At 45.8% G+C, this 16,536-nt stretch overlaps 1 protein-coding gene and 1 long non-coding RNA gene across 2 annotated transcripts; both read right to left on the reverse strand.

The window, feature by feature from the left end:
* Positions 856-4,235, reverse strand: LOC110430616. Its single transcript, XR_002447997.1, has 3 exons — positions 4,145-4,235; positions 3,634-4,026; positions 856-1,605 (listed from the first exon to the last, which is right to left on the reverse strand). It is a non-coding gene; the product is annotated as an uncharacterized LOC110430616 (long non-coding RNA).
* On the reverse strand, positions 5,560-12,263 carry LOC8065328. Its single transcript, XM_002441586.2, has 5 exons — positions 12,129-12,263; positions 8,165-8,400; positions 7,811-8,093; positions 7,515-7,714; positions 5,560-6,571 (listed from the first exon to the last, which is right to left on the reverse strand). The coding sequence occupies exons 1-5, from the start codon at positions 12,261-12,263 to the stop codon at positions 6,559-6,561; spliced, it is 867 nt and encodes a 288-aa protein (XP_002441631.2). The 3' UTR covers positions 5,560-6,558.

Below are 16,536 nucleotides of genomic sequence, written 5' to 3' on the forward strand. Positions count from 1 at the left end.
ATATATATATATATATATATATATATATATATATATATATATATATATATATATATATATATATATATATATATATATATATATATATATATATATATATATATATATATATATATATATATATATATACAAAAACTTGAGAGCAATATATATATATATAGGACTACGCTAATGGGTACCCAGTGAATATTATTCGGTACCCGAGCCCCACACCAGTCGCGTAGACCGACAATTTGTACGCCCGCACGGAAGATGGGCTCCCGGCTCGACCTTTCATGTTTTTTTCCAACGCACCCACTTCATGTCGGCTGTTTTTTTTTCTTTCTTTTTTTTCTTAGTCTTGTGGTCGGTTTTGTTTTAGGCTGCTGGTTTTCAGCCAGCTTTTTTTCTCTCAATTTTTCTTGTTTTATGGCTGGTTTGGTTTGAATGGTGATTTGGGCTTGCAGCCGATTCATTTTTACTTTTTCTCTTGTCTCAGCTATTTTAGGATGCTGGTTTTTTTTACATGTGAACGTCGAAGAAACTTGTATTTTCTTATTTTCGAAAGGTCAAAGAAACATGTATTTCCTTATTTTCAAAAGTTAGATTTTATATTTTGAGAAACTTAAGGCAACAAAAAAAAGTCTCAAAGTGGAACATCAATGGATTTGATGTATCTATTTTTTAAACAAAAACATAATTTTTCAGGTAAACGAAAAGTGAAAGAAGATTGCAGTGCACTTTGTTGTCTGGATACACAGTTTTGCGGCTCCATCAGAGCTATTCCACAATCACATACAATATATGGTAGTTAAATAATCTTCATTGGGATCATAAATAGTAGAGTTGCAACAACTCATAGGCCAAATTATATTGCTTTTTTTTGTCTGATACATAACATTAGACCTGCTAAACATGAACTCTAAACACTCAATGATCAGCTTACAAATAGAATTCCCAGCAACATATGACCAAATAAGCAGAACAAGAGTTTAAAGGATGAATGTTCTAAATGTCAACACAGAAATGCTCCAATCATGAAATGGACTTGAAAACTATATCATAAGAAACTGCATCATAATCATATTAACCCACTCTACCAAGAAAAAAATGTGACAATGTATAGGCTACATAAACCCTGACAAATTCACAAGTTCCTCTGCTCCTACTAATCGTTTGAGCTCCTGAATGTTATGTCATGTTACCATAGGAGCAACATTGAAAGGTGATAGTGAAATGTTTCATTTTGAATAAATGGGGTTTCAAATGACCTTTCCCTTGGTTATTTAGTATCGTTTGTTATTCAATCTGATAACTGAAGTTGAGCTGCGCAAAAACCATTGCATGGTTCAGTTGCCTATGGGGTTTTATTTTGAAAGGTTAAATTCTAGGAGTATTTATTTATTAAAAATCTACATGCAAGTCGAGGAAATCAACACCAATGTACACAAAATGAACTAAACTGAATAGGAATCTTGAGGCTTGCACTACTTCCACCTGCCAGAATGTGACCTCATCTTCAATTACTCAAGAACAAAATATCATTGGTGAGTGTACTTCAAGTGATATGCTTTATATTGACATGATTGAGTGTCAATTATTGTCCTTACCTCTAGGGCCTTCATCCTGAACAAAGTTCAGAGAATATTTGGTTAATATCATCATGTTGTCTATCAGAATGCATAATGACGAATAAAACTCAGCAGTTAGACATGACAAAAACAGATTGCAAAGATGATTTTTTAGACACAGGATATGTAAAGCTCAATGGGTGATACTACAATGCTAGGCAAGATTAAGACAAAGGCATAATTTGCAAGCAAATAAAGTGCTAATCTGCCTTAGTGGGATATGATAGATAGTTGCGAGGAAAATAACTTTGAATTTGCATGTAGAAGAGCCTGCATAAGTACAGGTTAGGCAAGTGGCATCTCAAGTGCAGTTCTGAAAACTATATGTAGGAAACTAGCAACTGTCAGCATAGAAATCTTTTCTAGACTCTTGAATAATAAAATACACGCAGAGTCAGTATAAACCAAAAGCCTAAAGGGTTCATAAGATCATGACTTGCAAGGAAACATCTTGAATCAGTGAGAAATAAAGTTGAGTGCCCATTGGCTCGCAAGTGAAGCGAGCACTTCGCCTATGGTTGCCTCAAACCTCCAGAAAAGTAGAGGCTCTATATACATTATATATCAACATACAATTGATAGCCAACAATAACACCTCCAGAACATCTACTAGACTGCCATCACTAAACCTAAGGATGCTAAATCTCCAATTATGAAATGGCATTAAATTTACTATACAAGTTAGAAAGGCAATAAAAATTTTTAGCGCACCAACTAGCAAGAGCAAATTAGGTCATGATTCATGACGAGCAAGTTAGGATTATGGACACAGGACAAAAGGTGATAATATTGGGGGTACAAGAAAGTAAACAAGCTCTAAACATGTAATAGACAAATTAACTAAGGAATTTGGTGTTTCTGCCCCTACTCCAAAGCTCAATGGTGATTGTACCCTATCTTTATAAACTATAAGAGATTTTACCGTGGTCATTGTCAAACGAAGCCCAAGTGAACATGCTGCAACAGGAATTGATAAGCTGAACTAGTTCATTTGAACTTTGCTTGATAAAAGTGTGTCCAATAAATTTAGAAAAGATGGCATCATCATAGTTCATGGAGTTTGCATCATGGACTAAAACAACCACACCCTAGAGATAATAAAAATGGAAAAAAGAAGGGAAATACATGAAAGAGAGAAGGGAACACTAATTTTAATGATTGTGACATTTGTGATTCTACAAACATCTTTAATGTCAAAAGCAATTCAAGACGCTAGTACAATAAACTTCTCATTTATATGAAATCATATTATAGGTTTGTAATCTAATTGTGGCACACCGCCATTGAAGTGAAGCAGATTAGGATGAGTTTAGGATTCATCAGCGACCACTACAGTATGAGTTTAGAAATAAAAATGTGTTGATATTTAAGAGAAAAACATCGCATGAAGAATAATGCATATTGCAATATAGCTTCCCATCTGAGATTACATCCAGACAAACATTACTTATAAGCTGAGAGTTCACGTGAAAGCAAATTATCATATAAATTTTTCATGATATAACATTTGATTATTGCATTGCGTAGCTGATTAGGTCTTAGCAACAAACATTTTAGCTCTTTAGAGATGAAAAATACTGATATATTTCTGAAACTAAGAAGATTTTGTTCAGTTGTAGGAAACTGTGGTTAAGAAAAATAATTTATGTTTGTTCACCAGAAACTTGATCTAACCAGCACAAGACGCAATACCTATTGGCTATTGCACATAATGACACACCACACTGATTAGGAAATATTTCAAATGTTTAAATGTGTCTTCTACGAATAATAATTACTAGGAATCAAATGCACTTAGGTGAGTGTCTCCTTAGGTGTGATTGATTATTACGACCACTTCAGCAAGCTCATAAATACATAAGACCGCAAATACAGTGACAAGATCAAAATAGTCTCCTTGGTCTATTTCTATGCCTGTCATCATAGATCTGAAAAATGCCATATTGTTGCTAAATCTATGTCAAACCAAATAAAGAAACACGTGGCTGGAGCATGATAACTGAGAAAGAATCCAGGATCAAACCTCTAATCTGCTCGTCTCTTCCACTCCAGTAGCCTGACACTTGAAAAGCAAGATCACATTTGATGCGTTCTGGTTTGGCTATAGCATGTGTGGACTAATAACCTGGAGAACCTTCATATCAGTTGTGCATGTTCATGGATTGCATGTCTATTCTCCCATGCCCTCCTGCCCTCTTGCATGGGTCCTAACAATGGCAAGCTGTATGCGTGTGAGGTGGTTTACCTCAGAAAAATCAGAATAAACGTTCCCTCTCCATGTATTAAATGAACCTTCTGGGAAAAGAATCATGTGAGGCAATACATGATTATAGCTGAGGGGGGTGATCTGTCCTGCAGCATGGACACCATACATCGTTACAATGAATTGTATGTCTATTGCCTCCCTCCTTGGATCCTGCAGACGCCACGCAATTTTCATATCAGGTTATAATATGTGAGAAAAACACAACTCTCCCTCCATAGATCTAGAAAAGATTTTAAAAAAATTAAAACAAATCATATGGATATGATACCTGCAAGGAGGGGGCTGACCACACCAAGGCCAGCAGAGTCCCTCTTGCCTGCACAACTCAGCTCTCTGGCCGCCCATCACCTGGATATCACTTCATACAAAAAGCTGGTGAAACATTGTAGTTTGGTGGAATAGGATAAGAGATAGCACATACATATATTTAAGGTCACAAAAATTGCATTAGAACAGTGGGAGCGTAGATCCTTAAAACAAAAAAAAGTTGATAGTGGTTGAAATAAAGCTAAGTTTAGAGCGATTTCAAGATAGCTGAAATCAAAACCATTTCATTTAAATAACATGGGGAATATCATCTTTTAAATGCAACCGACCAAGATGTATTTTGCAATCTGCAATAGAGCTAAACATTATAAGATATGCAGAAAAAAGAATGAAATGTTTAGTTGATAAAGAGTTTGTAAACATTATGATCATCAATCCTAGGAAATATGAAACAAAATGGGATGGAACTATCAACCTAAGAGTCAAATACCAAACACAAATCAACCCTACATCTCCAAAAATAAATCTCATAAATAATTTGAATGGAAGCTTTTTCAAGCAAAAAGCATGCAACCAAAATCGCTGCACCTCGTCAAGCAGGAACACAGCAGTAGTTCCAATATCTACAATCTAGAAAATGAAGCTTGGGAATGAACTAATCCATCACAAAATCAAAATAGTTGGATAGGTTTCTCTCTATTATACCCCTAGTCACCGTGTTCCCGGGTCGACCGAGTCAAGGAACGGGAACGAGGAACGTGGTACGCCGATTTAATTTTCAATACTGTTTGAAACGACTGAGTATATAGCTTCAGCACGTCCCAAATTAATATGGATCGAGATCCAAATTAATTTGGGACGACGTTCCGGGAACGACGAGAAGGAACGAGGGAGAAGTGCTTCTGGCGCTCACCGTGGTGGTGTACATCCAGGAGATAAATGGAGGCAGTGTCACAGGAATCTGATAAGCTTTAGTCGCTTTTGCTTTTGTTGAGAAATTCGTTCACGCGGTGGTGGATAGCCAATTTGTCGGCAGAAGCCTCGCCTTAGCAGTTACTAGCTAGCAAGCACCAAACAGCTGTTCTCGAGAAAGAAATGATGTTTAATGAGAGTTGAACATGCTGGTAGGCAGCGGGCCTGAAATCTGGATAGCCTTGTTTACTTCCCAAAAATTTTGCAAAATTTTTCAAATTTCCTGTCACATCGAATCTTTAAACGTATACATGAAGTATTAAATATAGATAAAAATAAAAACTAATTGCACAGTTTGGTCGGAATTGACGACATGAATCTTTTGAGCCTAGTTAGTCTACAATTGGACAATATTTGTCAAATACAAACGAAAACGTTACTATTCATATTTTACAAAATTTTTTGGAACTAAAGATGTCTACAGCAGTCCAAAACCTGCTACCATTAAATAAATTCCAGAAGCATAATTTGTGATACGAAAGTTCCAGTGCAAACAGCCCTGGCGTACAAACATAACAGCATTCAGTGCAAATATTACAAAGATAAGATTAGCTACATTAAGTGCATATATATGTTATTACAAAAGTAAACAATGGAACTATCCTAATTGACTCTTTTACTCAGTCCGCTTTTTGGAGGGTCTCTTCCTCCGCTTCCTCCTTGGCAGTGACGATGGTGTTGGTGGGTCTTTCTCCACTTCCTCCTCTATGTTTTTGCTACGCTTCCTCCTTGGTGGTGACGGTGGTGTTGGTGGGTCTTTCTCCACTTCCTCCTCTATGTTTTTGCTACGCTTCCTCCTTGGTGGTGACGGTGGTGCTGGACCAACAAGTGACTTCAGTATTTCTTTGAAATGCGTTGCAGTTATCGCCACCCTTATCTCACTCTCTGTGCGGCAGTCTGTCAAGACAACTCCCAGAGCAATACTCTTTGTACTGCCATTGTCAGTAGTAAACACGGGTGCTCCTATCAAGTCTGTCTTCCCAGCTTCGCATGATACAAGAAAATAATTCTCTGAATGAACTGCCAATTTTCTATAATTCTCTAGAAGATATGACCGGAGAGACTCCACAACTATAAAACTAGGCTGATAATAGCTGTTGGTAGGAGACTGAGGAGGGAGTATGAATGTAGAAGACGGGGTGAGAAGGGACGAGTTGGACTCCATCCAGTTAACTTCCTCACAACTTGTATGAACTTTTGTTGTAAGCAAACAAAAGCCCCCCTTTGCAGACACCGCTGCTCGTGCCCTAGACTGAATTCCATCAAAGAAACATACGCCCAAATGTTTCCGTCCGCTCACAAAGCTTGAAGGAGCAACAACCAGTGTCGCTGAAGTGTTTGCCACAGCCACGAATCCAGTACAGTAATCCCCAGTAATTTTCCTATCAAACACAACTACCACACATCTCATAGCCTGTGTGGCGCTTCGAGGGATTTCAGGTCTCATGGCCCCTCCCTAAACAAAATAAAATTGGGTTGAATCAGTATAAAAAACAAATTATGAACGCAGAGACAGGGCACCCGGCCGGCCTGCTTTTGTTCGGCAAAAAACAGTGGCGGCGGCGAGCTTGTTTACGCCAGCGCGGTGCGTGTGGTAAGCTTAAGCTAGGGTCTTGGGCTGGTGAACGTGCGTGTCCGAGCGGTGGGCGTGGTCGCGAGCGCGGCAAGGTCGAAGGTCACGGTGGTGCAGCGGTCAGTGCCGTGGTGGCCGCGTACAAAGGCCAGGCTGGGAGAGGACGGCAACGGTGGGTCGTGCGTGCAGGGCAGGCTAGGAGACCGCTCTAGCTAGGGGTCCGATGAACATACCGGCCGGACCTACCCCGTCGCATCCACTGCACTACGCGCAAGGACGCGGCAGGAGAAGGCGGACACCGGACGAGGGCGTCGCGTGCTCGGTTCGGTGGTCGCCGGCTGGTGGCGGCGGCAAGGCAGAGGCCAGGCCACTGCCGCGCGTGTGCGCCGCGGTGCGTGGTGGTTCCGCGAGTGTCGAGCCGCGGCGTGACGCCGGTCGGCAAGGGAGGGCAGAGTCTGGGTTTGTTTGTGTAAGGCCGTGCCGTGTGCGGGTTAAGGCCACGCACGGCGAAGAAAAAGCAAGGCCTTGGGGCCTTATGTTCACCGGAGGGAGAGGAAGAGAAGACCGTGCTCGGCGAAGAGGGCGGAGGAGTTCGGTGTGTGCGCGCGAGAGAGTGCGGTCATGCCCGTGGTGACTCCCGTGGCGAGCGTGCGGTGGTGCCGTACCCGAGCTCGAGCTCGCCGGCGTGCGTGTGCTGTGCGCCACGGAACAACGGCGTTCCGCGGCCTGGCGGAGTCGCGACAACGCGCGACGAGGGTGAGGCGGCACGACGGCCGAGCAGGTTGCGAACCAAGAAAAAGGAGGTGGCTTTCGTCTGTGAACTCACCAGAGGGCTCGACGCCGGGAGTTCGCGCGGTGCAGGCAGAACGCGCACGCCGGCGTGGTGGTGACGGCGTCGCGGCTACGTCGAAGCTGGTGACTGTTGGAGGCGTGGCTGCGGCTCAGGTGAGGACGCGTTCCCGAGCGGCGCGGCTTGGCGACAAGGGCGCAGCGGCTCGCGGGCGAAGTCGTCGGTACGTGGCTCCCCTGCAATGAAGCGGGAGCACGGCACGAAGGCCGGTCAGAGGCGAGAACGATGATAGGTGAGCCAAAGGTGGAAGCTTGGCGAGGGGATGGGCTCACCGATGGCTTGGGGATGAAGGCGATGAAGACGGTGGTCACCGATGGGTGGTCGCAGTCGCAGCAGCGGGGCAGCTCGGCGCGGTGGTCTCGCGGGTGCAGACTCGACGCGTGGGGCGTCGGGGCGAGGAAAGCGGGGTCGTGTGGCTCGAACGGTCGTCGTCGTGCTCCGGCGGACTCGGCAGCAGCAGCTCTGTTCGGCGCAGGCGGGTAGCGGCGGGGCGACGTGCTGCCGTACGTAGCGGACGCGTCCGCGCTCGGCTCACGTCCGAGGTAGCGGCTCCGGCTGCAAGGCGGAGGGTCAGGATGGTCACCATGCAGGCAAAAGGAGGGATCTTTGGGGCTGTGGAGGCTCACCGGGTTGCGCCTGGACATGGAGTCGGGGCTGCGACGAGCACTGCTCCCCGGCGAGGCGAGGATCGATGTGGCTTCACAACGCGGACGTTGACGAGGACGAGGGCCCGACGATGGCGTGCTCGGTGTGGCTGGTTCCGGCAAGCGAGCGCAGAGGCCGTGCTCTGGCGCGCGTGGCGGCGCGGACAGGAAGGAGTGGGTGAGGGCGAGGCTTCGACTTGGGTTTTATATCCCGGAGGCTAGGGTTCTAGGTGAAGGCGCTGCCGTCCGGGCTGCTTGATGGGACGGCCGGTGCACGTGGCGGTCATCCGATGCCTGGGGCAGGTGGCGCGCGCGGCTGGGAACCTTCGAGAAGAGCTAGGGTTCGGGCGCAACGCAATTTGCGGAGCGGATTGCGGCTCGGCGGGGTCCGCACTGTCGTCCGTCGCGGAGCTGGCTGGTGCGGTGCGACGGAAAGCGGAGGTGCGCGGTTGTACGGAGGTAGAAGGCGACGGCGCGGGGTAACGGAGAGGAGACGGAGGTAGCGGCTCCCATCCAGTTACCTGGCTGGCGAGTGGGTCCGGGACTCCGGGCTGCGGCGTCGTGCGTTCGAGAGAGGGAGAGCGTGCGGCGGCTCCCTGCGCGTGCAGCGCACGTGAGGGCAAGGGAGTGGGAGCTGGGCCGATGAAATTGATATTTCGTCCGATGACACAAAGGAGGTAAAGTTAGAGGCTTAGAGCGAACACTTAGAACGTTTGCCATCCAAAAAATTGATCTAGAGGTTGGAGTACCCTGTGATGGTTCTTGGTGTGGCGTAATTGGTGCTAGAGCATCTCTAGCAGTTTTCCAATACATCTCTCCCAATAACATACTCATGGGGTATAGTTGTCGACAAAAAATTGCTCGGCAGTCCACCAAAGGGAAACCTGAGGTGGTAATTTGTTGTTGTTGTTGTTGTTGTAGAGGTGAGCGAGATCAGGAACCGGATGGTAATACAAGCACCGAGACACAAGATTTAGACAAGTTCAGCTGTTATTATGAGGTAATTATATTTTGCTGGCAGTTGATGAGTCCAAAAACACAATGACCATTAACTTCCAAGATGCTAAGCAGCTATTGAATCATTTTCATGTTCATGTCACTGTTCTATGCTTATCCATCAAGTCTTCTGTTCAACCTGGCTATTTGTTCTCTTTTCACCATCCTTTTAATGTAAGAGCAGCATTCGAATTCTGAAATTATAAGAAATGACCATGGGTTTGGGTTTAGTGTTGTGGCATGCTACTATACCTTGCACGTTTGGATTTTTTTTAACTTTATGAAATTATTGTATTATAAGTACATTAGACAAAAGGTGTTTCAACTATATATAACATAATTATTATACTGATGATTTCTATAAAAATTTTGTAATTATATTTCTTTTTTTATCCTTGATATATTTTCTCCTAGTTACATGCAAAGCTTGAGACACTTAGAGACGAACCCTTGTGTGTGGATCGTACATGCCTGAATTGGAACTTGTAGCAAAGATCCGAGGACAACGTCTTTTTCCCTCCTTCCTTATGATATTTCTTTCCGACCATGTGAGCCAAAGAGCAATGATCATCAACATCTTTGTTTGCTCTCTAGTTTTCAGAATTATCTCCACTGCTCCCATAGTAGTCTGGGACAACATCAGCTATCTTCTCTCGGCCTCCAAACCCAAAAGTTGCCAAAGTTGTTTTGCATATTTGCATTTGAAGAACAGGTGCCCCCCATCTTCTCCTAGATGATTGCAGACCGGGCATCTTGTGTCAATCTTCATGCCTCGTCGGACAAGATTACATCTGAGAGGGTGACTGTTGTGTGCAAATCACCATAAGAAGTGCTTAATCTTGTTTGGGCATTTCAACTTCCATACTACTTTCCACAGTCCACTAGGACCAGTATTGCTGCCGCCTTGCTGGCCACTTGGCAATCTAGATCTCATCAGGGCTTCATGCGCCACCTTGTAAGCGCTCTTTACATTGAAGATTTTGTGTTTGTCGAAGTGCCAGGCGATAGTGTCATCTCTACCTTGGTGGACTGGAATCGCGAGGATCAGATCAGCATCTTCCTTCCAGAACAAGTCCTGAACTAGATGCTCATCCCATTGACCTGTGTAAGGGTGAACTAGCTCAGCAACCTCCACAAGGATGTTATGGGCACGTGGGGTGATCGGCCTTCTTGTGAAATCCCTCACGATCCAAGGGTCTGACCAGATATTAAGGCCTACCCCATCCCCAACCCTCCAAATCATTCCATTCTTCATAACTTTTAAGCCTTCCAGTATACTCCGTCAAGAATATGACATCCCCGCCTTCGGTTTGGCTTGGAGCACCGAAGTGTTTGGGTAGTATTTGGCTTTCAAAATCCTTGCACATAGAGAGTTCGGTTGCTGCAGAAGGCGCCAACCTTGTTTCATGAGCATAGACAGATTGAAGGAGTGGATATCTCTGAACCCGAGACCACCCTCCTCCTTCAGTTTTAGCAACTGATCTTTGCTCAGCCAATGAATTTTGTGCTTCCCCTCCTGATGATTCCACTAGAAACGATAGATCATGGCTCCAATGTGGTCACATAGCGTTTTGGTTAGATCAAAACAGCCCATAGCAAATGTCAGGATCGCCTGTGCCACTGCCTTTATCAAGATCTCCTTTCCTGCCCAGGACAAAAATTTCTCATTCCATCCCTACATTCGCTTCCAAATCCGGTCCTTCAGATAGGCAAAGGTGTTCATCTTGGACTTTCCCACGTGCACTACCTCTCATTCATGGTCTCCTTCGTCACTTGTAGCAAATCACACACCACCTTCTTTTGATCCGGCTTTGTATTCTTACTAAATAGGATGGCTGATTTTGTTTTGTTTATAACTTGACCCGAACAAGCTTCATGTAATTGGAGAATATTCTACAAGTGCTTGCAATCCCCCTCACTCGCCCGAATCAAAATTAGAGAGTCGTCGGTGAATAACAATTGTGAAATGCTTGGTGCACTATGACAGATTTTACTCCAGCGATTAAACCTTCTTCTTCCCCTTTTCTGAACAAAGCTGAAAATGCTTCAGCACACAACAAGAAGAGGTAAGGGGACAAAGGATCCCCTTGCCGCAGACCCCTTCTCGGCGTGAAACTTTCAGAGAGGTCACCATTGACTTTAACTCGGTACCTCACTGTTGTAACACACTCCATGATCAGTGAAATCCACCGCTCATGAAACCACAACTGTCTAATCATCCTCTCCAAAAAGCACCATTCAACCCTATCATATGCCTTGCTCATGTCAAGCTTGATAGCTGCATAGCCCACTTTGCCTTCTCTTTTATTCACCAGGAAATGAGTTAGCTCGTAAGCAATGAGGATGTTATCAGAGATCAAACGCCCTAGAAAGAAAGCACTTTGATTAGGGGTAATAATTTGAGGGAGCACCTCTCGCAGTCTGTTGGCAAGCACTTTAGACACCACCTTGTAGACCACATTGCAGAGACTAATGGGCCTCAGATCAGTCACCTTTTGTGTTCGGTCCACCTTCGGAATGAGAGATATGATCGTATCATTGCAACCTTAATGCATCTAACACCCCTTCAGCACAGTCTGGACTTCCTTGACTAGTTGCTCTCGGACTATATCCTAGTATTTCTTAAAGAACACAACCGGCATACCATTTGGACCCAGAGCCTTTAGGTCACCAATTGCCTGTAAAGCCCCCTTAATTTCGTCAACTATGAACTCAGCAGTAAGGGAGGCATTCATTTCCATGGTTACAACAGGTTGCACGACAGCTAGGAGCTGCTGCACATACTCCCCTTCCGTCTCTGTACCGGACCTAAAAAGCTAGGAAAAATAGTTAGAAATAAACTCCTTCTCCACCTCCTCCACCACCCAATCTCCATTCTCCCTCTGTACATCACCTATTCTATTTCTTCTCCTCCTAACTGAACACGCATTGTGGAAGTATGTTGTATTACGATCTCCATACTGTAACCAGTTGACATGTGCTCGTTGTCCCCAAATATGTCTACTTGCTCCTCCAGCCGATCTACTTTAAAACTCCAGGTCACCTCTCTCTGGGTTGACTCATCACTAATTGGGCCCTTCGCCATTTATCCAGCTCCTTTTTAGCCTTTTTCAGACGTTTCTCCACATCACCAACACATTAACGCTCCAATCCTGCAGGCTACTCGCTACTCCTCTCAGACATTCCCCCAGGCGACGATCAGTACCCGACCTTCTTTCCCATGCATCCTCAATCACCTAACAACACCCTCCTCCTTGATCTAATTTGCCTCAAACCTAAACCCGCTACCTCCTCCCTTGCTCCTACTGAACATCTCAGTCTCAATAACTACAGGCCTATGGTCAGAGTGATATGGATATCCATTTTTCACCTGCATGAGCAGAAACTTCATACGCCAACCCGCATTCACGACAGCTCGATCTAATCTCTCCCTGATATGTGAGTTGCCTGTATTTTGTTTATTTCTCCACGTGAATATATCACCAGAGAAGCCCAAATCACCAAGTTCACAGGTCTCCTAGGCACTTTTGAAGCGGTCAAGACAGGCTTGTGATCTCAGCACACCACCTTCCTTCTCATGATGGTAAAGGATCTCATTAAAATCACCCGCACAAACCCATGGAAGCTGCTCATTGTCTTGATCCTTCAACCACTCCAACCGTTCCCAAGTTTTATATTTCAGCTTGGGATCCCCATAAATTCCAGTGAAACACCATTTGTCCCCACCGGTCTCCAGGACCTCTAGATCAATGTGGTTTTTTGATTTACTCTTCAAAACCACATCGATCCCACACCTCCACAACTCAACGAGACCCCTGCCTTTTCCTTTGCAGTCCACCACCGTCAAGTTCACTAAACTCAACTTCTTCTTAAACACCATCATCCTCCTCCCGTCGAGTTTGGTTTCAGACAAGAAGAGAATATATGCTTCCTCAGCTTTATGGCACCGAAGAAGCCCTCAAACTGCCCAGGTGTTTCCCAACCCCCGATAATTCTAGCACACAAGCTTCATTGATCCCCACAGGACCAGTTCGCCGGCCCTGCCTTCATTACATCAACTACAGAAGATTCCTCCATCAGCTTGCCGAGTTTGAGTGCTCGGTCCAGGCCATCGACAACCATATCTTCCTCCTCCCCCTGGTGGCTCTTCTTCTCAGCAATTTCTCCACCCTCCCCCTTCTCTTTGTTTTCCTTGGGCCAAATAATTCTTTTGAAGCCCCTACCTTTACTGCCGCCTTCTGCCTTTTGATCCACATTACGCTCTATGTCTCCCACCGCACCCTGCTTAACACTATTCTGGTCACTATGCAGAACTGAAGTCTCCAAGTTCATATTCTCTAGCTCTGTAGCAGATGGTTCAAAAGTTAGAGCCTTTTTTGAGCCCCCTACTGATAACGGCGCCTTGGCTACCTTCAGAGGACTCAGCACCTCCTGCTCCTCCCCGCTTAGCAACCCCTTCTCCTTCTATCGGTGTCTGGACTCGGGGTCCAGGCTCTGACGAGTAATGAATCTGCGTGTCCCTTAACCCAAATGGTGATGCAAGAAAACACAGGGTGTTTATACTGGTTTGGGCCAAAGGTGCCCTACGCCCAGTGAGAGGGTCAGAGCCTGTATTGTCTTGCACCCGAGAGTGCTTGTAGTAGGGGAATACAAGTCTATTGTGAGAGAGGGGTGAGTCCTAGGTCTTGGCTTGGGGAGTATGTGAGGGAGTGAGCTCAGTGCCCTGAGGCGTCTGACTCTGTGTGTATGTGTGGTGGTTGAGTGTTTCTTGGAGTGGGAATGATCGTGTGTTCACGTGTCCCCTAAGGGGTGCCCTGCCTCCCTTTTTATAGCCACAAGGGGGTAGGGTTTTTACATATGTAAGTTTGGTAATTTATCCTTAGTATATGCTGGGGAGTTATGGCGTCGATACTGTGGAGATCGGTTGCCTCGTCCTTGTGATATGGGCAGTGGCGTGGTCGTCCCTGTTGGTGGTGTTGCCGAGCCCTGTTTGAGTCGTGGTCGTCGGATCCGAGGCCCTATAGTCCATCATGCAATAGTAGAACAGTAATTGCCAGGGTATGGCAATAGTGGCACGGGTTAACTCCTCCCATCCCTCTCACAGTCATGCCGTACTCACATTGACAGAGGTGAGGTGTTACATGGATGGGAGTTGGTGAAATAGTGGGTGTCATGCCCTGTCACGGCGTGGGAGGCGTGGCTCACATCGCGTCAGTGGTACGACCGCCGTGTGTGAGAAGCCTGGCGCCGAGGCCGAGGCTCGGGTGAGGCGTCGATTGCGCTCGAGGCCAGGGCTCGGGCGAGGCATTGATTGCGCTCGAGGCTAGGGGCTCGGTTGAGGCATTTGATTGCGCTCGAGGCCAGGGGCTCGCGCGAGGCGTTGATTGCACTCGAGGCTAGGGGCTCAGGCGAGGCGTTGATTGCGCTCAAGGCTTGGGCTCGGGCGAGGCATTGATTGCGCTCGAGGCCTGTCCATGTTCCTTTTTGCCGCTTTTTTCCCTCTTGGTTCGGGTATCCCAGTTTATGGTACCCAATAGTAGCCCCCGAGCCTATGGAGGAGTTGGGATACTCCTTCAAAGGCTCTTTTGAGGGAAACTGCTTGTCCGAGGCTCTTATTTCTTCTAGGGGGTGCACGCGAGCGCACCCACCGGGTGTAGCCCCCAAGCCCTTGGAGGAATGGTGTCATTCCTTCAAGGGCTTTTACTCCTTATTGCTTTAGGGAGCTTATGAGGAACAGGGTGCATGTTCTTTTCATGCAGTGCCCGTTTCTCCGGCGCAGGTGGAGCCCCTGAGCCTCTACTCATAGGCAAGGGTCGATCAGGGACTTCCCCGACTTGATTTTACGCCCCTCGTTCATTCTTTCGCTCGGAGGAGGGATAGGAAGCATCGCACTACCCTCGGTGGGCGAGTAACGACGTTCCTAGGGAGCTCCTAACGGGTAAGTCCAAGTAGATGTCTGAGTCCCGTTCGATAGGGGTCGGCTTGTGGTGTTATGGGCACATCTTAATATACCCGAGGGCGGTCGCGGTGGGTGTCGGTACCATTCGATAGGTTCTAAGGGCTCGATGCCTCCCTCGATGGGATCCCACTAACACGACACCCGCATGGGTCTCGGACATGACTGTTAGGGATGCGCCGAGCCTCTTTTAGACTCGGACCATGGCCTCTCTTGGGCTCGTCCCCAGTTGTTGGTGCAAAAGTAGATCTGCAAACACAAAGGGCTAATACCCGATTTAACGTTAAGGCGTGTCAGCCGATTTGACCTTACAATCGACAAAGGTGATAACTCGACTACTTTGGTCCCGACAACAGCGATGCGCCCGGATGTCACGGCCAAGAGGTATTCACGCAGAACTCAAGAACTCGCCGAGGTTGACTCGATGAATTCCTAAGAACTCGTAAGTAAAAGAAAATATGCAAGTTGACGAAGTCGTCGAAAAAGTAGATGCTGGAATAGATGTAAAAACTTGTGTTTGATTGATTGTGTATCTCCTTACATCGCTACGGGGTCTCATATTTATACCCTGCCCAAAAAGGGTTACAATCAGACACGACTAGGACTCGAATTCCAAATCAAACGGAATCCGTATACAAAGCAAACTCGAATAACTATGGAAAGCATTAAATTATCTTCCACAACCGATCGGTACACCACCATGAGTTGATCGACAACTCTTGTGCCTTTCTCTATGACCATCGGCGAACCACCTCTCGTAGCCATCGGCAACCATCAGCACCAGTCATCGGCACGGATCCATCACCACCCCTGGACTTAGCCATATTCTGTCGTTTTCTCATCGGCACCAACCCTCATCGGCAACTCTTCTGTGAACTAGTTACTACTTTTCTGCTTGCCGATCTACACCTTATTAACTCTAGATATGCGTCCAAAGATAATGTCCAAAAATGGTGTCAACACATGCCCCCCAATTTCGGAGTATAAAATCATTAATGCTCCGAAATTCTCTCCAATAAATACGCCATTTTCGCAATTATTTCCTTCTAACAGTCATTAATTACCAAATCCAAACAACCTCAGCCCGGCTCTCTAGTATATACCTCGAATCTCTCAACTTTTCAAACCAAATCTCCTAAATATACGTTCATCGGCAATATTTCCGTTAGAGAGAAACTACCGATGAACCGACCAAGAGATCTCGCATAGTAAAATATCTTCAAAATCATGACCGCTTGCTGTCAAATCACCTGCACAATCCCTTGATTACCGTGCGAACAGTTACCATATCCAACTGAACATCCTCGTAGTCACAAATGCCCCTGCTTACTTTACCCTATAAATACTGCCTTCTCCGATACTCTTCCTCCATCTTATCATTCCACATCCTCAAACCCACCTT

The sequence above is a fragment of the Sorghum bicolor genome, chromosome 9 (assembly GCF_000003195.3).
Source record: "Sorghum bicolor cultivar BTx623 chromosome 9, Sorghum_bicolor_NCBIv3, whole genome shotgun sequence".
Classification (NCBI taxonomy): Eukaryota; Viridiplantae; Streptophyta; class Magnoliopsida; order Poales; family Poaceae; genus Sorghum; species Sorghum bicolor.